The sequence below is a fragment of the Pomacea canaliculata genome, linkage group LG10 (genome assembly GCF_003073045.1).
Source record: "Pomacea canaliculata isolate SZHN2017 linkage group LG10, ASM307304v1, whole genome shotgun sequence".
In the NCBI taxonomy this organism is placed as follows: Eukaryota; Metazoa; Mollusca; class Gastropoda; order Architaenioglossa; family Ampullariidae; genus Pomacea; species Pomacea canaliculata.
Window position 1 is genome coordinate 12022872 of NC_037599.1, and position 26885 is coordinate 12049756.

The following is a 26885-nucleotide window of genomic DNA, read 5'->3' on the forward strand; positions in this document are numbered from 1 at the left end:
AACACACAGTAGAAGCTGTCTCCCTCTCCTGACTCTTCCTTCTCCTACCTCCTCTACTCTTTGTTCTGTGTGTACTGAAGAATATCAATAGTGTAATGTGTTTTGAATGACCAGTGTAAAATGTCGAATTCTGTATAAAATGTACTGAATGCAGTGAAACTGTTAAAAAAAAAAAAAAAAAAAAAAAACAGGTGGCAAAACTCACAAGCAAGAAGGGGGTTAGCTGTGACCTGCTAGTTGAGGGCAGTCGCTCTGTGTGGGGCACCGGCTGCAATGGTGGAGGAGGACGGGGACTGCTGACAGCGCCTGTGACAGTACTGGTTTCCCCCTGTCCCACAGGGATCTGGGAGTCTTGTTGTTCATTTTCATCAATGTCTGGAACATGTTGGGAAGTTGATATGATGGGTTTGAATCAAAGACTCGGTGGAGAGAAGTGATTAAGAAGAAACAAAACCCAGAAGGCACACAATAGCAGACATTTTTTCAGAAAAATGAAATGAACCTTTATTGCTAACTAAATTAGAAAAACTGTTATAATGCTACTGAAATGGTCAGAAAAGAATATTTTAATAAATCACAAAAAAAAAAATAAATAAAAATAATAAAAAAAAAATCTTACCAATGATGACCACATCATTATCATCTTCTTCATCAACATCATTTTCCTGATCCTCATCAAACTCCCCACCCTCATCTATTTGTTCATCTTCAGAGTCCTGCAGAAAGCAATGCAATTTGCCAAAATGTGTTAGCACATTTTTGAAACCTACATAAAAGAAGGGTTTGCAAATTACCGCAATCTCTGAAAAAAAGAGGCACAACTTTCTACTTAATGCTTAAAATTTGTCACAGGGATGGGCACCAAAAATACTTAAACTGAAGAACTTACACGAGGCAAATTAAAAAAATCATTGTTTCCAATATTTAAACTTTAATCTGAGGAATATAAATAATAAATTATTCATTTCTTCATCAGTTATTTGTAACCATTTTGATGAGCATTATCAAGTATTATTAAAGCAATCATAGTTCAAGCTTAACATCCCTTTTCCTGTCTACCTTCAGCTCCTTGTGTGACTGAGCTATTGTAATTTCCAATGTGGTAGACAATGTGATTAAGCTGAGTTTTTCCTTAGTTTATCCAGTACAGTTTTGTTTCTCTGCTGGTTATGACACATGTTAATGATCCTGTCTTTTTATGTAGGTACAAGTTAGCAGAAAGAAAATTTTTTTAAAAGCACACAAGTAAAGCACAACGACAGACATAAACACAAGCCTCACTAATTGTAACATCATGTCTATTTCCCCTTGTTTGGTTTTTCTTTTTTGAAGCCTTTACCTCCTCCACACACAAGGTCATTCACCCTATTGGTTTTAACAAATATTAGCATTTTCAAAATCACAGAAATTTTTTGCCCATCAATTTCCTGAACACAAAGTGGCATTTGGCAGAGAACTGTTAGCGATACCGAGAAACGGTGGTAGATCTTTAGTATTCTCATGGCAAATATATGCTGAACAACTGATGGTGATGGAAACAATAAAGAAGATAACATAAAACAACTGTGATGTGTGGCACCTCTCTGCCATGACCTCTGCTTGTTTTCCCAATCTTCTGAGTGCACCTGGAATTTTCAAATTCTATTTTCCATCCCAAGTCTATTCTAAGACAAAATCTGTCTTAGACAGCTCTTCCTTGATCTCAAATTCCAGGCTTAGAAAAAAATAGCTAAACAGTAAAAGACAGTATGGATGCGTGTATAATTTCTAAACAAGTAGGCATTTGAGTAAACAAGAAAAGATGTATGAACAGAAAAGGGGAAACAGATTTCATAAGGAGGCTGGGATGAACGCGTCTGATGCTTACAGCATCTTCATCGGACTCGTCCTCCACTTCTTGATCTTGGCCCACCTCATACTCTAGTGTTGCTGACACCTGCATGTTGGTTTCCTGTCCAGAAAATGTACATGCATTTCAGGATCACCACAGGACAAACACTAAAATGGACAACCTTCACCAAGCTTTGGAGATGACACATTTCATGCAACAAGACTGCAGCTCAGTAACCAAGTTTACTAACATGTATGAAGTTATTTTGAGTCGCATGGTAACCAGCAAAGGGAGGTACTTACCACTTCCTCCTCGTCACTTCCTACAACGATGACATCACCATCGCCTCCCTGTTCTTCTTCCACTGGACCCTCTTGCACCTCTTGCACCTGGCACAGGACCCTCTCATCCTCCTGTTGTTCAAAAATCTGTACAACAGCCAACAGTTTATTATTATACTATTATATTATTATATTATACTATTATATTATTATATTGCATGCACTCCCAAATCTACTGACAATGAGAGTGACAGGTACTTTATCGTTTTATTAATACACCTATAATAACTTTAGCTAAAACAGAAAGAACCAGAACCTGCTGTGGTGTCTCTTGGCATCCTGCCTGTCCCAAGTCTGTGGTGGAGGTAGTAACAGATATACCTTGTCCTCGGTCACTCTGCAAGAAGGGAGCAAACAACTGGTTGGTAGTCTCACTATACTCACCAGACGAAAATCAGCATTTCTAATATCCTATGTAATTATACTTTAGACAGTTTACAAAATTATAGGCAGCAATAAAAAGCAGTTGCTTAAACCTAGTTTGTAGTCTACAACCTTGCCTCAAAGCATCCACTGTTCAAACCCTTGATGGGTGGTTGTGTGGGAGGGGAAGGGGGAAGAATAATTCCACCTTTCATTTCTAACGTGCACAACTTTTCACATGCGCTGCCACTTGATGAGAATGGCAAAGAACAGCTCACCTCTTGCAGTGTTTGTGTCTGAGGCTCTATGTGTGTCACAACCTTGGCATTTTCGTCTGTTATGGTGATGGTGGGAATGACAGCTGCTTCCTGCTAGGGCCAAGTTAGATTAACATGTAAGCTGTTAATTTCCAGCATCTTCAAGATTGTTTTAAGAAACAGAAACACACACTTTAACAAATCAAAGGTTTGTCAACTCACACTGCCCAGTACCTGTAGGAGGGAATGGCGAAACCATACTAGAAAAAGGAAGGCAAGAAACTAAGAGCTCTAGCATGGACTAGCACATTGCAAAGCGAACTAGTAATCTTGATGACTGAGGTTTAAATGGTAATGAAAGAAGGGCAGCAGTTACAAGGCACTTACCTGAGTTACTTTTGAACGTTTAGCATCCCCTTCCTCTGATCTGAAACAAAAGGCTGAATACATGAGAACATGGCCTTTAGAAATGGGAGAAACACAGTCCTACTTGCCATTCTTTCTTTTCTGATATTTTCCGTGTTTCAGTTAGCAGTGTTTAAAAAGAAATCTCCCACCAATAACAAACTGGAGAAGGGAGGTAAATCTAAAGAAAATTACAGAGGCAATCAATGTTGGCAACATGAGTCAGCACTTACGTGTCCCCGTCGTCCCGTGACCGCTTGCCAAGCTGACTGCTGCTCCCTGGCAACGGCTGCATCTCAACGGAGGTGGATGGGGTGGCTGCACTGGGTGGGGTGGTGGAGGGTGTAGTGCCAGGTTGTGTCTGTGTTTGTTGCTGGGGCAGCACTTGTGCAGGTGCTGGTTCTTGGATGTTTGGAATGACAACAGCCTGGACTGATGACTCCTCTAAAAGGTCACCTGCCATGAAACAATGCGTAACCCTAACTACTGTGGCCCAATTTTTTTCTTTCTTTTTAAACCTGCATTCCTTGAGGACATTCAACAGATCTCAGTTTACATTTCAGTAGGGTTGCTAGAATGTAGTTACTGTACAAGAACAGTAAACAGAATAATGAAACCACAACACTCTTCATAGATTTTGACATTTGACATAGCTGTCATTTCGCAGTCTTAACATCAGCCTCCAATTTAAAAGCTTAACTGACAATCCAAAAGTAAGCTCTATTTATGGGGTGAAAATTGCATAAAATTTGATGCTTTGCATCCCTTCATTGCAGATTTTGGAATTATTCACTTGTTTTTTCCAACCAGATTACACCAGGACAAAGAAACAGATTTATGCAGAATAAATGTTTTATTGTATAAGAACAACAATTTTTGTTGTATTCATTGTAGGCGTTTTGCTGCTTGTGTTTGAGAAAAAGGAACTTTTGATTGAACTGGGAACAGTACTTTCATCATGAGCAAGGGAAGCCTTACGTTAATGCCAGTGTCATCAAGTTAAAAAAAGCAGTTTGCACATACAAAGTCCACCATTCAGGTTAAATGAAAGGAGTACATGAAAACATACAACATACAAGATACAAGCTTTTGTGCAACCCTGACCAACATTTGAAGCAGGAACTTCCCTATGTGAGTCCATCTCACATGCAAACCAGCAGCAATTGGGGATAAAGACCCATATTCAACATCCTGTGCACATGCAGAGAAAATGCTGATGAAAATGTCTGCTCAGCACCAGTCTGTATATTGGTGTATGCAGAATTCATGCATGGTAGTAACCATGCTTGTGTCTATGTGCCTGAACTAAGCCCACAATTATTTAATTGATCAATACCGTGATCCTATCAATATTTCTTGTGAATGAAACAGCATTTGTAGAGCACCAAGTACTTATTGTGTACTGAACATTAATCCCATGCGACATACCTGTGCTTTCCATCTGGGGTTGGACAATCTGCACCTGCTGCTGTGGGCGGCCAGTGACGGAAGCTGCAGGAATTGATGATGTTGTCTGCTGTTGCATGCCAGAGGTGCTGGGCAGGTCTGAGGGATTAAGGGAAAAAAAATAAAATACTAGGTGCATGGACAGCATTAGGGATCTTTATTTTTTTCTTGGGTTGGTGAGTGCGAGAGTAAAATGAATGATATAACTGTTATACAAAGTTATATAACTGTATATAAAGTTAAAAATAAAAAACAAAGAAGCAAAACTCTGAGCAGTCATTAAGGCAGATTATAAAAAAAAAAACAAAACAAAATAATCCATCACCATCATTCTGCTCCTGCTGAGCCATGGTGGTTGGCATGACGGCAGCCATGGGAGGAGTTGAGGAGGAGGAGGGGTGCTGAGGGACAGTGGTGCTGGTGCTGGTGTTTGCTGGGGCAATGGCCATGGGCCTGATGCTGGCCATGGCCTTTGCCTGGGTGGATGAAGAATGCTGCATCGTCGAAGTTGTTGCCGCAGTGGCTACTGGCTTGATGCTTGCCATTTTGGGGGCTTCTGTTGGTGTGGGGCTGTCAGGACATCCATGAAGGCACAAATGAAGTTTACTGGCTACTACTTGAAAATAGAAATTGGATCTGGCTGTGTTATGAGAATGCTACAGTTAAAGTTTTTCTTCTAGTATTTCTAAATGACAAAATGAGGGACTACAGCTGACAACAGACCATTTATGCAGCATGTTAAGCAGCATAAATCCAAAGCATTTATGTCATCCTCAATGTCAGCTGTTTATATCAGTAATATAGCCCTGACTCATCACTCACACACACAAAGTAAACAACACATAAACAGTATGCTTTCATTAGCTATGCAAATTCTCTAGAAAAGAAAGAAAAAAAACCCCACGTAGCCAGTATATGCTGCTCATCAGCATCTCTTTACAGATGAAAGTGTCATCAATACTTGGGCAACAACAAAACTGCTATTAATGTTGTTCAGAAAGCCCTCACTGCAACCATGTCGGGGAGTTGGGGTGGTGCTAAAGTTTTGTTGAAGGAAAGGTATAGAATTTGAGAAGTCCTGGCCTATCATATAGTGCATAATGATGCAGTACCTGGTGCCAGAAGATGGAGCCTGGCGTGGCATGGGTTGTGTGGGCTGTGCCTGGCCTGTCTTGGGTAGCATTTCTACTTGTCTGTGAAGCTGCTGCACCTGAAGATGACATTAAAGTAAGCATATGGATCTTGCATAGCACAAATAACAATATTACGCAATGTTTTCCAGGCAAGTTAGTCTCAATTAAAATACCAAATTTTAAACAATTTTCCATTTACAGCAAATCTGTTATTTTACTGCTCACTTTGACAAAAAAGTCTAATGAAGACTGATGCAAAAATTTTTCAAGTAAAATTAGTTTTAGTAAGCTTAGAACAATGTCTTCATCTTATTTACATGTTGACATGTCAAGGTAAGACATTTAGCTCACACCAGAAGACAGCTATGTCAAGGTGTCTGGTGCCACCCTCAGTTACATATCAGTCATTTACCTTCATGGAAAGTTCTGTGTTTTCTACAATCAGCCGGTCTCTTTCTTGCTGCAGCTGCATCACCTGTTGCTGCAGATCAGCAGCTGAAGCTGCCGCATCGGATTCTGCTCGCTGAGCCTCTAGGTCTCGCTCCAGCAGTGAGACTCGATGGTCATACTGGGACTTGAGAGATGCCACACGAAGATCACTCTCCTCTACAAAATAAGTAGATTTTGCACAATGATGCTTCTTACTTTCAATCTTAGCCCCAGACAAGAATCTAAAAGTTATGCCTTATATGGCTAAATCATCAGCTCAACTACCTATTTTCTAAAAAATATGGTGGTTGTTGGGTTAGGAGCCATTAAAAAAAAATTTGCAATACACCACAAACATGAATACACTACCTTTAGATATCTGTCCTGAGTCTGCCAGTTTGCGCTTGAGTTCATTGTACTCAGTTGTGATGCGATCAAGCTGCTCTTTTTGCTGGGTGATACGTGTTTTGGCATTGGCCAGAACTTTACGCGACTGGTTGTGTTTCTCCTCCAGACTTGCATGCTCTGATTGCAGCCGTTTCTGCTCTTCTTCCAGCCCTTGACGACTCCCTTGCACTTGGCTCATCTCCTGAAGCGAATGGCAGTATTATCCAATTAACCCATCTATGCTACATCAGCCACTTATATAGCAAACTTTTTCTACATCAGTCAAACTTAGCAATGAGAAGGAAATAGACTTAAGTCGGAAAGCAAGCTAACAACTTCTGTATACCTGCTGGACTGTCTCCAGCTGCATCTTCTGAGAGTTGAGTTCAGCTTCACACTGTGCCACCTTCATCTTAAGTTCATCACATTCTTTCTCCATCTCTGTGACTTTGGCCTTTGCCTCGTCTCGTTCCCGCTCCACAACTGCCTGCCGTTCTTCTGCTGCCTTCTGAGCTTGCTCTACAGCAACCAACTTTTCCCTGGTCTCACTGTGGGCTTGCTCCATCTTCCTGATTTCATTCTGCTCATGTTCGGATGAACTCTGCTGCTGCCCAGCTGCAGTCTTTCGGAGATCCTCCAACTCTTTGACTGTGCTCTCCCACTGGTCTTTATACTTGCGCCCTATCTTTCTCAACTATAAGCACACACACAATTTCAGTTAGCAATAGCCAAACTAATGCATGAACCTATCTCTCTTGCTATGAACACATTTTTAAATAACACTGCATGCAATAAATAGTGCCTCAAGCTTCTGTTGTTCTGTTTTTAAAGTTTCCAAAAAATACTTCTTCCATTATCCATACGTACAATTCCTGTGACCAAAAAAGTGCTTTTCTATTATCTTACCTGGGTTGCTGTGACATTTTTCTTCTCTGATTCTTTGAGTTCATCTTCAAGCTGTTGCTTTACATTTTGCATCTCCTCCCTTCAAAGAATCCAATAAAGCCAATCATGTTAAGTCTATCTATGAGCTGTATTTGAAACTTTAGACACACACATATAAAGAACTGTGAACAAGGACGACATCAGGTTATGTTCATTATCAGAATCAGCTCAAATCATTAGGTGTCTACAGGACTGTAATGAAAACTCTTTAAGCTTGTCCAGCAACATAAATTACCACATAAATCCCACAGTTCCTCGCATTTCTCAATCTCTGATTGTAACAGTTATATCGATTCTTCTGGGAAAAGAAAACAAAAATGAAGGGGTTGGAGAGGCATACGCACCTCAGTTTTGTTGTCTCTTGCTTAAGATTTGCCAGTTCTGATCTGTAAAAAAAAAAAGTAAGCCATTTTTGGTAAAATTGCCATTTCAATCATGCACAATTGTCTAGAAGCATCCCTCTCTCATGGGTATGGGTGGGAGTGTGTGTAAATGTGGGCATGGGTGCATTAATGGTGGTGTAGGCATGTGTACATCATAGGAGAGGAGGCTAACAGGGTTTATCAAAAAGGACAGACAGGGTTTATCAGAAGGGACAAAGTTTAGCAAAGGTTTTATCAAAAGGGATAGTTCATAGTCTGAAAATTCACTTACTCTCTGTTGCTCAATGTTGCATTTACTTTAGACAGCTCAGCTCTGAAAAGAAAAAGGAAAAAAAGATGCTTTACTTAACTTAATGGAAAATCTAATAATGCTTGGTTTTCAGAAACTGTAAAACATGAACCCAAGATTCACCAAAAAATGTGTCGCTACAAAACGCATTATTATCTATGTCACTTACTTCACTTTAAACAGCTCCTCCTTGGTCTGGGCAAGCTGCTTTCGCATCTGATCTTTCTCAACTCTACCGAAATAGGCAAATGAAACCAAAATGTAAGGAATGCATCTCCAAATAATCATCTACTACTCATGATCATGTTTATTAATTTGTTTATCATATGAAACTGACAAACCTTATCACAGGTTGTTTTTTTTTTAAGTCAACAAATCTGGAGTTGAAGCAGCCTAATAATAATCATTTATAACTACGGCACATCCAAGACTGATCCTTTTTCATTCCAAATGACCAATCTAAGAAATGGTACAAATCATTGCAGAGACACATGCCCATACTTCTCCTACTTCTTGTTATTGCATCATAGAAGCAGCTGTCAACCACATTACTCACAAGAAACAGCCGACAGTAGTTACTATGCTTAGAACAGCAATATGTTTAGGAGAGCAAAATGGGAGAATTCTGCCCACAATCCCTCCCCCTGCCTTATGATAATTGATGACAAAGATGACTTAGCTCTTCTTACACAAGTTTTCGGTGCTCTTCTGGATCAGTCTTGTTGCTCTGTTCCACTAAGTGGTGCGTGCGAGACTTCCATCTTTCTACCTCACCAGCCAGAGAGTCCTTCTCTAGTTCTACAGCCTCTTTCTGAGCTGTTAACTCTCTCAACTGTGCCTGCAAAGGACTGATGTCGGCTTCGAGCTTCCTCACCTAAGTCCACAAATAAACAGTTGATGATAAAAATGATAACAACAATGATGATGATCCTTCACTTAATCTTAGTGTCCGGCCCTGGCACAGAAAAGAAAGTTTCGTTCTCTTTTCTTCTTCCAAGCATACAATTTTCTAAGCTATTGTCAGAGACTGACCAGGTTGTGTGCATCAAAACAGTTGTCTGACCTTGACATCCAGCTCCTGGTTCTGAGCCTGCAGCCTGTCCCTTTCCTCTCTCAACAGTTTGTTGCTGTCGGTCAACACATTCAAGTTCTCCACACGTCGCATGAGTGCTGCATGCTCTGACATTGTCTGCGTGTTCATCTGCAACCCCGACAAACATAAAAGATAAGGCATTACATTCTGGTTAATTTCCATAAAAAGCAGTTTTCTTCAGTAATGTAAGCCTGTCCATGCAATTGTTTTCTGAAAAATAAAATTTTTAGGGGTAAGATTTCTTTCTTTAAGTACTTACCAGATGACATGGAGATATCACCCCTAGCTACTCAAATCCAACTGTCCAAAACCGTTCCCTCAAGCGACCCCACAATGGTAGGACTTAAAAACAGCTCAGCCTTTAATAACTGCCTTGATCCAAGATGCTACCAACTGTGCTGAAATATCTACCATACTTTCTTTTATAGGCAAGAACAGCCATGACTGCCCTTTCTGCAAGGTGCTGATCTCTTATTATTAATTCTTAAGGCCCTAACTGGGTCCTGGAGTGTAATTGGATCTCTGGGCCCCAACCTCCGTAGAGGAAGAACTTCCTGTGGCCCCTTCCTGTGCCAGGAGCATATTCTTAGCTACGAACCCTGAATAGATTAGAAGAAATACCAAATCATCCCCTTGAAATTGTAAACAAGAAGGGTCTGCGGAGAGAGCATGAACCTCTTAAACTCTTGATGCAGAGGCTACAGCAACTTAAAAAGTCTTCTGTCAAGAGCTTAAAGGAGGCTCTAGATAAAGGCTCAAAAGCTGCCGAGTTCAGGAAGGTCAGTACCCAACTCAAAGTCCACAAGGAAAAAAGGGAATGAGTTACAGGACAAGCCAACAACAAATCTGCCAGTAAAGCAGGAATAAAGCATAAAGAATAAATCAAAAAAGTATGGACCCCATCTCCCAAATGCCTGAAGGTATCAGAAAGCATTGAATTGCAACTTTAGTAATCGGTGCCAAGGAAAGAGCCACAGAAAAATATCTGCGACCTTCACTGGGGGGCATATCTGTTAGATCTAGTCCCTGACTGATCCTCCACTGCTGAAAAATTCTACTTACCTGCATACACTTTTAAAGTGGAAGGCCTTCGACCGATAGCAAAGTGTGCCACTGCTTCACAAGAGAAGCATCTACGTCAGATGGTATACCTGCTAAGACCCAAGGTTGAGAGTTTCTGCCGCCAAATGAAAGATCTATGTGGCTGTTTCAGCTATCTATCTATTCCTCTTCGTGCATCAGGTTGCACATAAGGCCTCAACCAGAGTCCGCCACCGATGTCGATCGGCTGAAACCCGCTCTAGGTGACCCCATGTCCAGCCCTTTCCCTTCATCTCCCTTTCCACTGTTCTTCTCCAAGTTTCCTTTGGGCGGCCTCGTTTTCTTCGGCCGTCTGGAGTCCATCGTAGGGCGACTCTGGAAAGGTCTGCTGTCTGCTGGCGGAGCACATGTCCAATCCATCGCCAACGCCTTCGTTGAACCTGCGTGGTGATGGACTCGGTTTCAGTTCTTCGGTGGAGTTCTTCGTTGGTGATGGTGTTTGGCCAAAAGATGTTAAGTATGCGCCTGAGGCATCTGTTTTGGAAGACGTCAAGCTTGTTACTGATGGTTTTGGTCATCTTCCAAGATTCTGATCCGTAAAGGAGGGTGCTGATCACATTTGACTTGAAGATTCTCAGCTTGATCTTCTGGCTGATGTTTTTTGCCTTCCATGTGCTCCTGAGTGAGGCGAAGGCCTGGCTGGCTTTCGCCAGTCGGGCTCGAATCTCCACCTCCGCATCCCCGGTGTTTGACATTTTGGACCCAAGATAGGTGAAACTGTCAACTTCCTCAATCTCTTCTCCATTTAGTTTGATGCTGTCTTGGATTCTGGCGTTCACTCTCATACTTTTCGTTTTCTTTGTGCTGACCTTCAAGCCAAGGTTTCCAGCTGTTTCTGAGAAGGCCTTTGTTTTTTCCTGCATGTCTTGGTGGCGGTGTGACAGCAGGGCAATGTCATCAGCAAAGTCTAAGTCTTCTAGCGCTGTTGTTGCTGTCATAGTCATGGTCCATCTGATCCCTCTCCTCTCACTGTCGGTGGAAGTCTTCATGATCCAGTCCATGGCCAGGATGAAGAGGAACGGCGACAGAATGCAGCCCTGCTTCACCCCGGTACCGACGTTGAAGGGGTCTGTGAGCTCCGTGTCACAGACAACCTGGGATTTGAAATCGCTGTACAGCATTGCAATGACCTGAACAAGTTTTGCAGGGACTCCGTAATGTCTCAGGATCTTCCATAAGGACTCGCGGTGGATGCTGTCAAAAGCCTTCTCCAGGTCGATGAAATTGATGTACAGCGGTGTGTTCCATTCGTTGCTCTGCTCCAGAATCTGTCGCAGAATGAAGATGTGTTCAGAGCAGGATCGCCCAGGGCGAAATCCTGCTTGCTGTGGTCGGAGGTCTTTCTCAAGAGTTGCCGTCAGTCTTGACAAAACAATCTTGCTGAAGACCTTGCTGGTGAGGGAAAGAAGTGTTATGCCCCTCCAATTATTGCAGTCTCCAAGATCTCCTTTCTTGGGTAACTTGAAGATGAGCCCTGTCTTCCACGCAACAGGGACCTGCCCTGATTCCCAAATTTGCCTGAAGATTTCAGTCAGCTTGGGAGCTGTCACATTTATATCTGCTTTCAACATCTCTGCTGTTATTCCATCTGCCCCTGGTGCTTTGCCGCTCTTCATTGTCTTGACTGCTGCTGTCACTTCTTCCAGGCTTGGTGGGTCTGTGCAGATGTCAAGGTCTATAGCTGCTGGCTGGATGTCTGCAAGCTGAGGGGGATCTGGTGTGTTCAGAACCGACTCAAAATGTTCCCTCCAGCGCTGTAGTTTTCCTGCCTTTCCCTCTATAACATTACCGCTCATGTCTTTCACTGGAACATCACTGTTCTTAAACCTGTTGTTTAGCTGTTTGTTTATCTTGTACAGTGTCTTCAGGTCATTTTTACTTGCTGCATTTTCTGCTTCATCTGCCAGTTTCTCTATATGGTCTCTTTTGTTGGTTCTTGCCATTCTCTTTACCTCTTTGTTTAGTTTTGTATACCTTTGTCTGAGTTGTTCCTTCAGGCGTTCAGATCTGGTGCTGTTGATTCTTTGTTTGGCTGACTTTCTCTCTTCTATCTTCTTCCATGTCTCTTCTCTGATCCACTGTTCTTTCTTTTTCCGTTGGAAGCCCAGTATTTTCTCTCCTGATTCCTGTAAGACTCGATTGAAGTCGTCTAAGGTCATCTCTTGTTGGTCTCCTAGTGCCTGGAACCTGTTCTTTACTTCCATAGCAAAGGCCCTTTCGGTGGCTGGACTTTTCAGTTTGCCAGAGTCCACTCTCTGCTGACGTGCCTGTTTTCCTCGTGATCGACGCAGCTTCAGAGAAACTGTGGCTATCACAAGAGTGTGGTCACTGGCAACGTCTGCTCCTCTGTAGGCTCTAACATCTTGAAGTGAGCTCCTCCATTTTCGGTTGATGATGACATGGTCTATCTGGTTCTTTGTGATCCCATCTGGTGATGTCCATGTTGCCTTGTGGATGTCTTTGTGTGGGAAGAGTGTGCCTCCAATCAGTAGGTTGTTTTCTTCACAAAAGTCTGCCAGTCTCTCTCCGTTGTCATTGATGGTTCCGATTCCATGTTTGCCCATGACATGCTCCCTGTAGGTGTTGTCACTTCCCACCTTGGCATTGAGATCACCGATGATGAGCAACATGTCATGGGCTGGAACGCTTTCTGAGGCTGCCTGGAGCTGATCGTAAAAAGCATCCTTGTCTTCTGCCTCAGAGTCATTTGTTGGTGCATAGCAGGCTAGCACTGTCAGCTTGGTGTACTTTGAATGGAATCTTGCTCTCAAAAGCCTGGGTCCATAAGGCTTCCATTCCAGCAGTGCCTTTTCCGTTTTCTTGTTGAGGAGTAGAGCTACTCCTTCAGAGTGCTGAGCGTCTGATCTTCCTGAGAACAAGATGGTATGTCCTGACGCTAGTCTCCTCTTTCCCGTGCCGGTCCATCTGACCTCACTGACTCCCAGGATGTCCAAGTTGTAGTTGTCAAACTCCTTAACTAATTGGAGCATCCTGCCAGTCTGGTACAAGGTCTGGACGTTCCAGCACCCCACCCTCAACTTTTGCCTCGGCTTCAGTAAATCCGCTGTCGGGGCGCCAGCTCCCTTTCGGGTTTGGCTGTCGTCCGTCATTAGTCCAGTCTCCTGGTGTGCTTCATTACCTTCGCCATCTGTGACGAGTTCTCTGGTTTTAGTTTCTGTAACATGATTTTTTTTACATGGTGGGGTTGTTAGCCCTACCACAACCTATTTTACCTCTAGGTGAGGTGTCCACCTTAGTCGCCTCTTACGACATGCCTGGCTGGATGGCAGGGACCCTATTCTTACAATGCTTGCTAGGCAAGCATACCCCGGGGTCCCACAGGGGGGCTGTTTCAGCAGCCTCTGGATAATAGCTTCTGCGGTACCATCATCGACCGAACTCCAGGACTGATTTCAGAGTTTTGGAGTTACTAAACTGGAACAGGTTCTGAAAGCTGGATTTAGGTAGCTAGAGGAGCTATATCTCCATATAACCATATCATCTGGTACAGTACAAAGAAGAAACCTGCATTCTAAATTAAATGTAATTTGCTTAATTCAAATGTCACATGTAATGCATATTAGAATGTAATTTCCCTTCATATTTTTTTGTTTTTGCATCAGGGGACAGCATATTACTAACTCAGACACCGAGTTTCGATTCCAGATTTGAGTTCCAAGTCATCAAAGGTTGGAAGAGGTGAGAGAGCAAGAACAAGTAGCTTATCGAACACACAGTAACCATAGTAGGCAGTTAAAAAGCAATTTTATTATATACCCAGGGACAGAAAGCAGCTTGGGTTAAGTGGCAATCTTATTAAGTCACAGATTTTGTTTCACTACCACGTTTATTTCTGAACGCTGCTCACCTGTGAATGCTGCCTCTCTTCACTGAGTGCTACATTAGCTTCCTCTAACTGCCGCTCCAAGGACTCTACAGTCTGCTTCATCCGGTTAGAGGACGATTCAATCACCTGGAGCTTTGTTTCTGCTATCTCCTTTTCACGCCGCAAAAATCTATAGAATCATTTGAATCCACGGCATTAATATATAATTTTATGGACCATTTAAGGCTCAAGCATTATTTTTCTTCTGACACTGACTTTTTAAGCTAACTTTTACAATTACTCTATCTTCCACTGTGATATTGCATCACCATGCCAGTATAAACTAATACTGTTTCTATAATGAGACACACGATCAAGATGATCACGGAAAGAGATATGATAGCCACAAATATCTGCCATCATGCTAGCATGATGATGAAAAGGGATACAATACCTGATGACCTCCAGCAGCTGTTCATTGGTCTTGCTGTTTTCGTCTGAGAAAGACATGTTAAGTGGGTCTTCAGCAGCCTTTTCCTGCAGACTAATGGCTTGTTTGCTCAGCTGCAGCAAGAATCATGTACATCATGTATAATACAGTTTATGACCACTCAGAAAGCTACAGGTCTCACTGATAACAAATGCTCTGATTACTCAATCCTAAGAGGTTTCGTTGACTATTAGGGTTGAAAAGGGTGTTGAGAAGGGCAATGAATTGGAGGAAAGCAAGGAAAAGAGTGTTCTGCAGAAAATACACAAGATCATGTCTCCCAATCTTTGTCACTTTGTTCACACGGGAACTCTCTGGCAAACTCACAGTTTCCATCTGGGCATGCAGGGTCTTGTTCTGCTGCTCTAGTTCCACATTGCGTGCTTCTAAAAGTTGACACTCAGCATGGAGAATACGTTCCTGCTCTTGCCATGAGGTCTGCACAAACAAAACCATTGTACATGTTAAGCATCTTCTGCTTTAGTCAGGGTGCATCTGAAATGTGGCTAAGAGAACAGACACAAAACAAATGCAAAAGAAAACATCTGAACAGTAGTTTAGACGGCTATGAATAAAGCGAGAAAATACCAGTGGCCAAATCCGAAAATCAAGACTGACCTGGGCATCCAGCAGCTTATTCTGCTCTGCCTTTACTGCTTCTTGAGCTTTGATTAAATCATCATTGTAACTCTCCAGCTGCACACACAATCAAATGCTTTACAGACAGCAGAGAAGAAAATCAAAATCTAAATCTGAATACGAATTTTGTTTGACATAGTCTCTAAGCATAAATGTACCCCTTTTTTGAACACTGGTGGCATTAACCCCCCCCCCCCCAAAAAAAAAAACACCAAACAAACAAAACAAAAAATAAAAACTAACAACAAAACAAAACAAAACTGGAGAGCTTATAACCAGGGGGAAAAATTTGGGTTAAATGGCAATGGTACCTGAGATTCTTCTATAGTCATGTCATCTGGTATCAGACTAGAAAGAATTACTGGTCCACATATATTCATGGACCAACTACAGAAAGTAAATAATTTATCATGCAATCTAAGGTAAGACACTTATCACAAGTTTTACAATTTACCCGTTTCTTTAAGGCCGTGAGAGCATCCATGTCAGCAGCGTGCAGCATCAGTTCTCGCTGGTATTTGTCTTCTGCCTGCACATCACAATCATCATGCTTATTAACAGATTACTAAATACATCGAAGATACTGATTGAATATTTTTTTTTTTAACAAGGGCTCTTTCACCATGGATCAGAAAAAGATTGCAATGCTGCATCTGTATATCATAATTCAAAGCAAAGAGAGGGGTAATTTACCTCTGAGGCCAGTTTTGTCTGTTCCTGACAAGCTTTTTGTGCTGCCTCCAGGTTTACAACAGCTGCTTCCCTCATCTGCACAGTCTCTTGCAGTTCATGTCGCAAAGAGGTCAATTGTTTCCTCAGTTCATTGTTCTGAAGATTGAACACTTTAGACACTCACAAATCTGACTCACATGCTCAATATGATACAAACTGGGTATTACCATACAGCTAAATGTTTCAGAAAAATGCAGATAACTATCATGCATAAATGCCCTTTTGTGTGCTTTTCATAAAATGTGGCTAGATTTACTATATAATGATGTTAAAAGTGAATGGAGTGGTCCAGTTATTGTTACTTTTGTATGTGCATATAAGTATTAACTATTATTAAAGTAAAATTCCCTCTCCCTCATAGGCAGTGAAAAGTAACTTTTTTCCAAGCAACTATAATTTCATGATCATTGTTGTCACATATACTTTTGTATTACACAATCCCTTTTTTTCCCCATTTAATTTGACATTCGGGGACATCTTACCAAGTTGTGACTATCCTCAGCCAGACGAATATTTTCATTCAACTGTTTCTGATGAGCTTCCTCTAATTCCTCGACTCTTTTCTCCAACAATGCCTTTGCTGTCATGCACAGAAGGAATTCACATTCAGCATCAACACCTTATATGCAAATTTATTTGAAATGTTTTGGTCATCGCATCCTTAAGGTCTCATTAAGAGCAAAAAGAAATGTGATACTCTACCATTTTGTGCATCCAGAACCCTTGTCTCACACATCTCTTGAAATTCTCTGCTCGTCTGCAAGACATAATTTTAAAAAACACTACTAAGACATACTATTCATGATTCTGAGATGATTCTCCAAGAAACATTTTGCCCAATCTTGTCTGTGACATTGTGGACTTGATAGGCCATCTGTGTGCATACAAAGTGCTTTTGCATATTTTGTTATTTTAGAACAAATGTACATCTGACAAGCAAGTCTTTGTGAGAAGGTTCAGTATGGTGTCCTAGTCTATGAGAATTTCTTTAGGTGACTGTTACAAATATTGTTGTATGGTGCATGAACATATCATAGTTGTATGGCACAAATTTGGCATGAAACTGTATCAGCTGGGAAAAGCAGATTGTTTGATTTACATCATAAATAGGGAACAATATTTGTTTGGAGTTAATAATACCACAAAATCTACAGAACTGCTATTAATAATAAAAGTTAAAAAAATCTATGCTACAAAATGAGAATTTGACCCCATTACGAGGAGGGCTGCCCAAAACCAGGTCTGCTGGCAAGGTGTTGTTGCAGCCTTATGCTCAAGGAGTAACAAGGAAGCTTACAATGACTGTTATCTTGTTGTTCCCTCAAGAGAATGATATTTCTATCTGCGGAAGTTGGGCCATCTCACCGTATCAAAGATTGTGAGTTAAGCTTCCATACAAATGTGATGACAACTTTTAGATGCAGAACTTTATTGACTTATCAAAGATTCCATGATCCTTTAAACAGTCCCATCTGTTTATTCTTCTAGAATATCTTTTTTTAAATCCAAATTCTTTCAAATGACTTCTGATTTTACTTCCTAAATTACTGAACTGTATTTCCTTAAACATTCTTATTTCTACTTGCCACTTCAGACACTACAATAAGTGTTTGAAAATACTCCCATCAGTTCTTACTGATGAGGGCACCTGCAGCTACACCCGTTCAACCCTCATCAAAAATAACCTTAGCATACAGCCTCTAGTGTTCTATTAATTTTTTTTTTTAGTGTAAGATACAGTTACTGTTTCCCATCTCTTCTATATCCTTTGGTGACATCATACTTAGACATAAGAAATCCGGGGTGAAAATTAACAGGTGGTTCCACACATCCACAGTATCCATCCTTTTACCCTTTAGTTGAATTGATAACCACAATTAAATTCCATCCAGTGTCTCTCTCATTTCTGCACAAAAACAAAAGGTAAAAACCAAGGGGGAGGGGGGCCTAGGTTATCTTATTCATTTATTAGGCTAAAAATTTATGAATAAGTAGTATGCCAAACCTGGTTGCTCTGTCGCAGTTTCTCCTCTACACTTTGTGCAATAACCTGGTACTGCTTCTCTTGCTCCCTGGCTTGCTTCAGTTGCTCAGACATGTCTGTCCAACACAAAGACCTCATAGTACTACTGTATCTCCACTTTTCATTGCTTGCTATGACAGCCACGAGGACAGTCTATTGTTAGCTCTTAGGGAAGGACATTCAACCAAATCTAAAATGAACTCCAGACCTAGAAGGCTGTTCTTTTAAACTGAAACATATTTTTTAACATCTGAATATGGCTCATTAAGAAAACTGGTGTTTTTGCAGGAAAACTGATAATATTGCCTCTTGTCACAGTGTAATGAAAGGCAGCATACTTTTTTTTCAAATGAAAAACATTTTCCCACCAAGAAGAGGAAAGACTCACTCTTTAGCCGCCGTTCAAGCATCTCTTTGCTGGATTTGAGATCTTTTAGCTCTTCCTTGAACTCATCTATGAGCATAAAAAAAACCACATGCATCATCTTTAAGTAAATATACTTCATATAAATAATCACAAAAATCTACTTGCTTTTTTTTTTAAAAGATGCTTGCCCATTCATCAAATTTGAGATGTTTTTGCAAGTGCAAGCAAGCATGCATGTTAGTAAGTAACATTTTATCACATCGGTAACAAAGATCATCAGACACTGAGACAACCAACCTTCACCAAGGGAGCCAATGCTGCTCAGCCTGTTTTCTGCTGCTGCCAGTTTAGCTTCAGTTGCAGACAGCTGCAATATAAGGTGTCATATGAGGAGGGAAGGAAAAATTTTGGCTATTTAAGGCAGCCAACTACACTTACACAATATTTAAAAAAAAAAAAAAAAAAAAAAAGGGGAGGATGTACATTCATCAATAAAAGTCAGATAGAAAAGAGGGAAAACCCAAACAAGCTTACCTCCTGCATGGCAGCCTGCATATCATCCTTGGCTTTGGCAGCTTCTACTTTCAGCTGTTCTTGGCCTGAGAGGACTTTGGTTAACTCCTCTTGCTTTGAGGCCAGCTTTGTCTGTGCACACCACAAATGTGTCATCACTTGCTGAGGGCTGTTCTTTTGCACACACAACATTTAAGTCGCAGCATTAAGTTTTTTTTCAGAAAAAGAAGACAGACTACTTACCTCCAGGGCCTGGACCTTGTTGTTCTTGTCGTCTTCTGCCATCTCCAGCTTTTTCTGCAACATGGCCACCTGCTTCTCCATGTAATCAATCTGGTTGGTGTACCGAGCCTTGGTCTCAAACTCTGCACGCTCCAAGTTGTTCTAAGGATGCAAAACCATGCACTGTAGTAACTGTTCAAATGCAGCAAAAATTTTTTTTAAATGAAAAAAAAAAACAACAACCAAAAAACCAAACAAACAAAAAAAAAAAAAAAAACCCCAACCAAAAAGCAAATTTCAAAGTTCCATTCTTCTGCCAGTCTAAATCTCACTTACCTGAATGGCCTGTAAGCTTGCATTTAGCAGGGCCTGAGATTGCTGTTCTCGTCGCATGCTTTCCAGCTCTGCTACAAGCCGCTGCTCGTGTGACCGCAGTGTATCATACTGCATGTGCAAGTGGTCAACCTTGGCTTCCCAAGTACTTGCTGCCTGCTGCTTCTCATACACCTCCTGTTCAAATTAATTCAGAACTGATGTGTTGCTTTTGCTTCAACTATAACATGTATTTTAGACCTAGGTATCCAGTGGCAAGTGTACTCATGTAATTTCTTTGTTTTTTCTATTCCTGCCCAAAAAGTTTTCCTCCAAAATACAAAACTACACAAAGTTGCTAAAGTAATCTGCTTTGAGTGACAATTGTCAGGTTTTGAAAGAAATAAATGTTTGCTTGCCGTGTCAACTGCCTGAACTTCTGGAAAAATGAGTTGTCTATTGTACTTACTCATCCCAGTAAATGTCTTATTTATAGCAAACCACAATTTTCTAGACACAAGAAAGGCTTTACTGACCTCATTTCTTTCATGCACATTAAGAAGAAAATAAAACTGTAAGAGTTTTGAAGCAGCAATGTACAAGAGACATAATCCAGGTCGCCTCCTCTCTTAAAAGTCAAACAGTGAAAAAAGAGAGCTACCTACAAATGACAAAACTAACCTCTTTAAGTTGGATGATTGTCAGCTCAAGTTTGGCCATGGTTGTGCTGCTCTTCTGGCATCGATCTTGGAGTGCTGCTATTTCTTTTCTGTAACCCTCAGCATTCCCCTGCAGAATCTTGTATCGCTCTGCTGAGTGGTCCAGCTGCAGAAAGGTACATCTATAGTAATGCCTAGTCTTGAGGTGTGCGAGGTTCAAAAATAAAGCTTCTCTCTTAAAATAGGTTGTGCTCAGCAAATCCAAATGAAAGAAAGACTGAAATTTATTGATAATAACATAAAAAAAATTATTCTAAATCTCACAAAAAGACTCACCTGTGATGAAAGCCGAGCATTTTGCATGCGTGTTTCTGACAGATCTGCTCGACATTTTTCAAGCTGTTCATTCAGAATCCTGGGCAAAAATTTATTTTTTTCTTCAAAAAGAACATTTACGACAACGTGAATTATACTAGAGACATATTTGACCTGAAGGTAGGAGCTCATTTCTCAATCACCTGTTAGAACTAATCATTCCCATATTTTTGTATGTAAATTATTACTGGAGCTCCAGCCCTCTCTTAACCTTGCCATGCATAGCCTGTTTTTGTTTTTTTTTACAAAAATAATAATAACTGAAATTTGTAAAGTGCGTCTCACCCAGGTGGAGGGAATGGTTTATGGTCATACTTTCCCTTAAACAATTTTTTTTTAAATCTACATTTCTTCTGCTCACATAACATACTTCTCATTTTCCAGTTTCTCTTTCCTATAGGTGCTGTACTCAGCCTGCAACTCCTTCAAAGCCATTTGCACTTCTTGTAACTTCTTTTCAGTATCCACACTGACCAGTGGTGGGGCTTGTGACAGAAGAGGGCTGGCCAGCGCTCCTTGTGCTGGAGTCGATGTCAGGGGTGGCAGACTGGGAGAGATCTGTGCAGAAAGATTTTTTGTCATGCATTTCTCCAGTTCAGTGAAGTTGACCACTGCATGTTTACTAGATCAGTATGCAAACAACTGCTGAAAAGGAAAACCTTTCTATAGCAATTTATAATTTCACTCAACACCTAGTGTATATATGGATTTCAGGCCTGCAATTACCAAGTACCACAAGCACCTTCCTGCAGAAAAATAGGACACAGCACAAACAACAGAACGTTGATTTATACTCACTGGGGACATGCTTCCCTGCTGCAGCAGCACTCGATACATGTCCCTCTGTCGCACAATGGCTTCTACCTGCATGGGACATGCACACTTCTTAGTCTAACACACTTCAAATATAAGCCACAGGTCTGAAACTCCAAGAAAAACTAAGAAAGGATACCCCAGTTCTGGGAAGAACTGTTTTATACATGAGCTCAACTGCTTAACTAACCAAATGTATAACTAGAAGAGGGGAAATGAGTTGTTGGAGACTGAAAAAAGGTAGAGTATTACTGCAGAGACCTGGAACAGCAATTGCCTTTGAAACACTAGGACAGGGCATTGTGCTCATTTGTTTTAATACATCTATAAAACCATCACCAAAAAAAAAAAAGTTTAAAGCCACACACAAGCTCCTGTCTCACCATTTCAGCTTGTCTGGAGCGTGCTGATCGCAGGTCATCTAGTTCTTTAGTGGCTTCCTCCAGCTGCTTCTGCAGCTCCACAACTCTGTCACGCAAGAGACTGCATTAGGAAACCTCACACAGAGACTGAACTAATCTAAAATCTATTATTTCTAAAATTTGCAAATATCACTAGCACCATAACAAATGATGCTATATCTGCAGATTTTTGTTAACCAGTTGTTAACTAGTAACACCAAAAGGTCTTTTAAGCTAAGACAAGAATACCAATAGAAATAGAAGGGACCCATTCCATCATGAAGAATGCTACAATGCAAAGAATGCTACCTACGTTATTTACAAAACCCTAATGGATGCCCTAAAATGCAATTTTCTCTAAGTAAGAATAACATTCCCACCTGGCATCTGTGGCCAGACTCTCTTCTTGCTCTTTTTGGGTGCTGAGATCTCGGATTGCCTCCAAAAGCTGCTGGTTTTTCTCCTGGAGCTCTTCAATATTCCTGAGAAAGGGGGCAAAAAAAAAACAAAAAAACCTCATTCAATCAATACATCCATCTCTTCATCATAAGACTTGAAAGGAATAAAAGAAAACCAATCAAGAATCCTAAAGAATTGATGAGCTTAACTCTTCCTCTACAGATCACACCTGCAAATGTGAATGTCATCATAGCTACAGCTCAATTGCGTTGAATGAGTTAAGACGACTGGTGTACAGATATCAGTTTACCTAAAGGTGACCATGTGCTGAGTGATGACGCGCGAAGCACTGGAAGAATCCTGGGTTGAGGACACTTCAGCCTCATCATCTTGCACAACACACCCTCCTTTCATCTCCTGGATCTCCTTCACTAGGTAGCGAACCTGCAGTCCATTAGAAAGGTCTTGCTTTACACCAAAGGTCTCATAACAAGAAATAAACAAGGTCTGCCTAACTGTAAACCCTGACAAGCCACAAAAAGAATCAGACATCTTCTCAGCCACACAAATGCACACTAATAAAAGGGAAAAAGTCACCTGTCTACTAAGGTCAGCATTCTGCTGCTGAAGCCGGACATTTTCTCTCTGGAAGAAGCTACTGCGCCTTTTCGTGTCATCACATTCTGCTCTCATCTTCTCACATTCCTGTAACAATCAAGCCATGAAAGAGAAAGAGCAAAAAAATTTACAAGTCAACAGCTATAATTCCAGCTTAAATCCACTTATCAAAATAATAATGTAAGCTTACTAGCATTGCTGAGTCCAGTTTGGGTGTGAGCTGGTCTAAGGTCTGCAAGGCTGTCTCATAGTCCTCACGCTGTTTCTTCAGCAGTGGTGCCTTGTCTTCAATCTCCTATTTAAAGCCAAAATTAAAAATAGGTTTTCTTTGCACTCTAAAATTAAAAATTTTTTTGTTAAAGATCTATTAATCTCTTTTTTATAAGACTCAATGAATCTTATTTCCATAGGACCAAATCAACATGCAATTGTTGGTGCACTATCTTTTAAACACACATAAGACCAAGTCAAGAAACATAATTGTTATCAATTTATAACACTTCACATATCTTCTTATTTGCAGAGGACAGAGAAAGATAAATGATGCTCACTTGTACAATCTGATCAAGGTAAGAACTGAGACGTTCATTTTCTTCTTTCTGCTGTTCAAGGTTTTCCACTGCTTGGACGTAGGAACTATAAATCTGCAGCAAGACATAAAATTGAAAAAAGAGCAAAATTAAAAATTAAATACAAAACACTTTAAGCACTGTGACCACTTTCCAGTTCCTGATAAGTACATTAGATGCTGCAATAAAATGTGACTGCTGATGGAAGATACTGGACAGAAAACAATGTCTGTTGCCTCTCCCCTTGTTTTCCATTGTTACTTTTTCGTGAACTTCTCTAAAACATCTCCAACATCCACTGATCAGCTAGCAAGTTTGCAACTCTCCCAAAAATCTATCTTACAGTTGTTTTGTTCAAATGAGAAAAGTTTAAGTACAATTTTGGCAGTTGTAAGGAGCCGAACAGTTTTTGTGAGGTGAACCCACTCCCAAATATTGTAGTGTTTAGTGACATCCCCACTCCTATACTCCTCACCTCCGTCAGTGTCATGCCCTTTTTAAGCAGTTTGCTGGTAGTGGCAGCCAACGGGAACAAGTTTGCCATTTCATCCTCTGTGAATTTTAGCACACCAGCCCTTTTGGCTGCCAGCAAGTCATTGGCATTGCGAAGCTCCTCATCTAGACTTTCAATCTTCAAATCTGTGGATGATGCCATTTTTTCCCTTAAAGCTTTTCATTTATTGCTGGTTTTATGCAAGACTAAATAAACTTCCTATCCTTCAAGAAGACCTTTTTCCTCATCACCAAAAATTTCTGACAATACTATTTAATTAGCATTTTTTTTTTAAATTTTCCACAGTCTCTGGCAAGTCAATTATCTTCTGTTTACACCATTTAAAGCACTAAGAGAGATCAAATTTTTAAAAAATCTGATGTAACCATGAAGGCTCTTTATAAAAGATTAATTTCACAAACCTTTTTCTCTAAGTTCATCTTTGAGTTTGCTTTCCTCTTCACCTTTAGCAATTTCTAAATTTGAATAGGCTGGAATTAAAAAAGCAATCATGCTATATGAATACAAATCTGCATGATCATGGGAGCAGGCTTTGAATCCTTTTGTGCATATGCACAATTACACAGACACAATCTTCAAAAATAGCCATGCTAGATGCTTCTCTTCTTGTCATACACAAACCATCTCCTCTAAATCCCTTTTGGATGAAGATGACGAGGTGAGAGTGTTGAATAGGTAACAAAAAGAAGAAAATATTTTTAAAAGTGAAGTTGAAACATATTTATATGCAACATCTACTGATGACAGATAGCTATTATATCTGAAATATTTGTGTTACCTGTAGATGCTTCTTTAAGCAGCCTTTGCAGTTCTTCCACGGCTCGTGTCAGCTCTGTTATCTTGCCATTGTTTTCCTCTGATGCGTCCTGTTAAAGTATTATTTTAAAACTGTAAGTTTACAGTAAGAACTGGATTTTCTTGTCTAACCATTTGGAAGCTGAACTCATTCCCCACAGTATGATAATGTTTTTAAAGCCATATATTTAAAAACTATAAACACAAGAATCATGAGATTAAAATTTAGTTTGATAGAAATATGATAGTGTATGCAGTGGCATGCAATATGCATGGAGTAAATTGCTAAATATCATGGACTGAAAAGTATTCTTGAACTAAATTCGACAAAAGAGGTCAATGGCGTGAATAGGGCAGTTATGCTATGACATCGCATCAATAAACAAGATTTCTCTTGGCACGCAAACAGGTCATTTTAAAGAGAAAAAAATATAAAAATTTGACAAGCAGACAAAAGGTGAAAAAAAACCAGATTGCCATACCTTATACAGGGCATAAAGTTTAGACTGTGCTGCAAGTTCCTGTCTGAACTGCTCATCTGACTGCGTCTGCAAGTCTCGAGCCTGAAATACAGAATGTGTAGTGAAGCAGTAATGAAGACCAATAGGTCATGGTCCAATAAGAATCTTGCACGTTAACAAACAAAATGGCTTGAAGCAGCTAAACGCAAAAAACAGGCTAAAACAGCATGCTGTGGGCAAAATGAACTCATGGCCATAGTTTTATAGCAGAATGTAAATGAAAGTCTTCAGCATTTTTCATAGAAGCTGTTAAAAAAATTCATCCACAATCCTCCTAGAAAAAGAAAAACAAAACAGAGCATGCTACCTCCTTCAACTTCTGGATGAGTGATTCAATCTTAGAAGCTTGTTCTTCTTTGGACGTCTTTAAAGCCTCAATAGTTGCAAGGTGATGTGTTATCTACAAAAGAAATAGCATACAATATTACAGATTTTTTTTCAAAAAGTGATGTGAAGTTAGTAGGGTTCTTACTCTATAGACACATTTCACCATGTTATTTCGGTAATGCATTCTGATCTGATACTTTCTGAACAAAGATCTATGTATATATCTGCATCTCTGAAGACACACACACAAAGGATGTGACAAAATAACTGTCATCATCTTAAAGCAAGTTACAAAAGGAAGTCCGAACCTCAATGTCACATGCACCAATTACCACCCCACCTCCCCAGATTTGGTCTTTATATTTTTCTCACCTCTTCTGTCTTTTCCTCTACTTGTCCCTGCAGCTCCATTAAACGGCTAGCCTGCAAGACACAAAGTGCAAACTGACCACAACAGAAATGAAAGCATTACTATTTCAGGTAGAATAGTATGTAGCCATTCAAGATAAAATTAATCTTTTTATTGGAAATGGGCTTGTGCTGATTTTAATCTTCTAAGTGTTGCTATTGGACACACACACACATATATAAAAGAACATATTAGTCTATGTTAATAAACCTTTAAACAGTGGTGTCTTAATCAGGTTATGGCAGGTCAGCAACATGTTAATTGATAGCATGTACTCAGTGGTTGTGCTGCGACACCATTGAGTTGAGGCCTTTAATGTGGATTATGGGCAAAATATCAGACCTTCTCTCGCCGGAATGTGACAAACTCTTTGGTCTTCTCACTCAGCTGGTCACTCAGCCAGTTTACTTGCTGTTGCAACTGCTCTTTCTCTTGCTGCAATCGTTTTTCTCGGTACTGTGAGCAAACAGCATTAATAATACATAGTGAAATATTCACACCATCATGTTTATGTTCAAAGTACAGGCCCTGGATGTGTAGTCATACTATCTCAATGCTAACGTAAAGCTGCTAATAAGTATTTTAGCTGACTTCTCAGTGTTGGTACAAATGCATGATTGTGCATTCAGTTCAACAACTTTTATGTGCAATATATTTTTGCCTAACCTTTTGTGAGACTTCTTCTGCTTGCACTTTCATAAGCTCAGCCTGGGTGTCACACTTCTCCTTGTTTGCCTTAGCAAGAGCCTCTGAGAGCTCTTTTATTTCATCTGTGACATAAAAGCGAAAATGGTAACATACATGAGGTGTCTGAGTTGACAAGAGAGACTACAAGAGAGAGCACGAGATGAATAAGTGGTCAAAACAGAACAAAAATGAGCTGCCAACTTCAACAAATTTGAAGGGAAATTTGTAAGTTTGAGGGTACAATGGTGAGAGTACAAGCATTATACTATTT

General features: G+C 40.4%; 1 protein-coding gene across 3 annotated transcripts in view; it reads right to left on the minus strand.

The window, feature by feature from the left end:
* LOC112573164 (nucleoprotein TPR-like) overlaps positions 1 to 26885 on the minus strand; it is a 37418-nt gene that overhangs the window by 6148 nt on the left and 4385 nt on the right. The window contains exons 5-56 of one of the 3 annotated variants that reach the window (XM_025253277.1): positions 26594 to 26697; positions 26270 to 26383; positions 25891 to 25941; positions 25499 to 25591; positions 25153 to 25233; positions 24654 to 24741; positions 24277 to 24345; positions 23837 to 24000; positions 23344 to 23436; positions 22983 to 23087; positions 22772 to 22879; positions 22485 to 22618; positions 22156 to 22257; positions 21758 to 21842; positions 21360 to 21425; positions 20932 to 21119; positions 20523 to 20601; positions 20209 to 20352; positions 19552 to 19725; positions 19237 to 19377; positions 19015 to 19125; positions 18778 to 18847; positions 18502 to 18567; positions 18096 to 18190; positions 16793 to 16847; positions 16573 to 16670; positions 16052 to 16186; positions 15813 to 15887; positions 15338 to 15415; positions 15047 to 15157; positions 14684 to 14793; positions 14272 to 14419; positions 9273 to 9410; positions 8899 to 9083; positions 8379 to 8441; positions 8192 to 8233; positions 7882 to 7923; positions 7499 to 7577; positions 6939 to 7286; positions 6575 to 6794; positions 6189 to 6382; positions 5756 to 5853; positions 4969 to 5213; positions 4626 to 4742; positions 3431 to 3653; positions 3180 to 3219; positions 2814 to 2903; positions 2429 to 2509; positions 2134 to 2259; positions 1868 to 1951; positions 620 to 716; positions 206 to 375 (exon numbers count right to left, since the gene is read on the minus strand). In XM_025253277.1, coding sequence (XP_025109062.1) covers positions 206 to 375; positions 620 to 716; positions 1868 to 1951; positions 2134 to 2259; positions 2429 to 2509; positions 2814 to 2903; positions 3180 to 3219; positions 3431 to 3653; positions 4626 to 4742; positions 4969 to 5213; positions 5756 to 5853; positions 6189 to 6382; positions 6575 to 6794; positions 6939 to 7286; positions 7499 to 7577; positions 7882 to 7923; positions 8192 to 8233; positions 8379 to 8441; positions 8899 to 9083; positions 9273 to 9410; positions 14272 to 14419; positions 14684 to 14793; positions 15047 to 15157; positions 15338 to 15415; positions 15813 to 15887; positions 16052 to 16186; positions 16573 to 16670; positions 16793 to 16847; positions 18096 to 18190; positions 18502 to 18567; positions 18778 to 18847; positions 19015 to 19125; positions 19237 to 19377; positions 19552 to 19725; positions 20209 to 20352; positions 20523 to 20601; positions 20932 to 21119; positions 21360 to 21425; positions 21758 to 21842; positions 22156 to 22257; positions 22485 to 22618; positions 22772 to 22879; positions 22983 to 23087; positions 23344 to 23436; positions 23837 to 24000; positions 24277 to 24345; positions 24654 to 24741; positions 25153 to 25233; positions 25499 to 25591; positions 25891 to 25941; positions 26270 to 26383; positions 26594 to 26697 — 6017 coding nt within the window. Of the gene's footprint in view, positions 1 to 205; positions 376 to 619; positions 717 to 1867; positions 1952 to 2133; positions 2260 to 2428; positions 2510 to 2813; positions 2907 to 3179; positions 3220 to 3430; positions 3654 to 4625; positions 4743 to 4968; positions 5214 to 5755; positions 5854 to 6188; positions 6383 to 6574; positions 6795 to 6938; positions 7287 to 7498; positions 7578 to 7881; positions 7924 to 8191; positions 8234 to 8378; positions 8442 to 8898; positions 9084 to 9272; positions 9411 to 14271; positions 14420 to 14683; positions 14794 to 15046; positions 15158 to 15337; positions 15416 to 15812; positions 15888 to 16051; positions 16187 to 16572; positions 16671 to 16792; positions 16848 to 18095; positions 18191 to 18501; positions 18568 to 18777; positions 18848 to 19014; positions 19126 to 19236; positions 19378 to 19551; positions 19726 to 20208; positions 20353 to 20522; positions 20602 to 20931; positions 21120 to 21359; positions 21426 to 21757; positions 21843 to 22155; positions 22258 to 22484; positions 22619 to 22771; positions 22880 to 22982; positions 23088 to 23343; positions 23437 to 23836; positions 24001 to 24276; positions 24346 to 24653; positions 24742 to 25152; positions 25234 to 25498; positions 25592 to 25890; positions 25942 to 26269; positions 26384 to 26593; positions 26698 to 26885 lie in introns of all 3 variants that reach the window. The other 2 variants (XM_025253276.1, XM_025253278.1) reach the window with 2 other exon arrangements.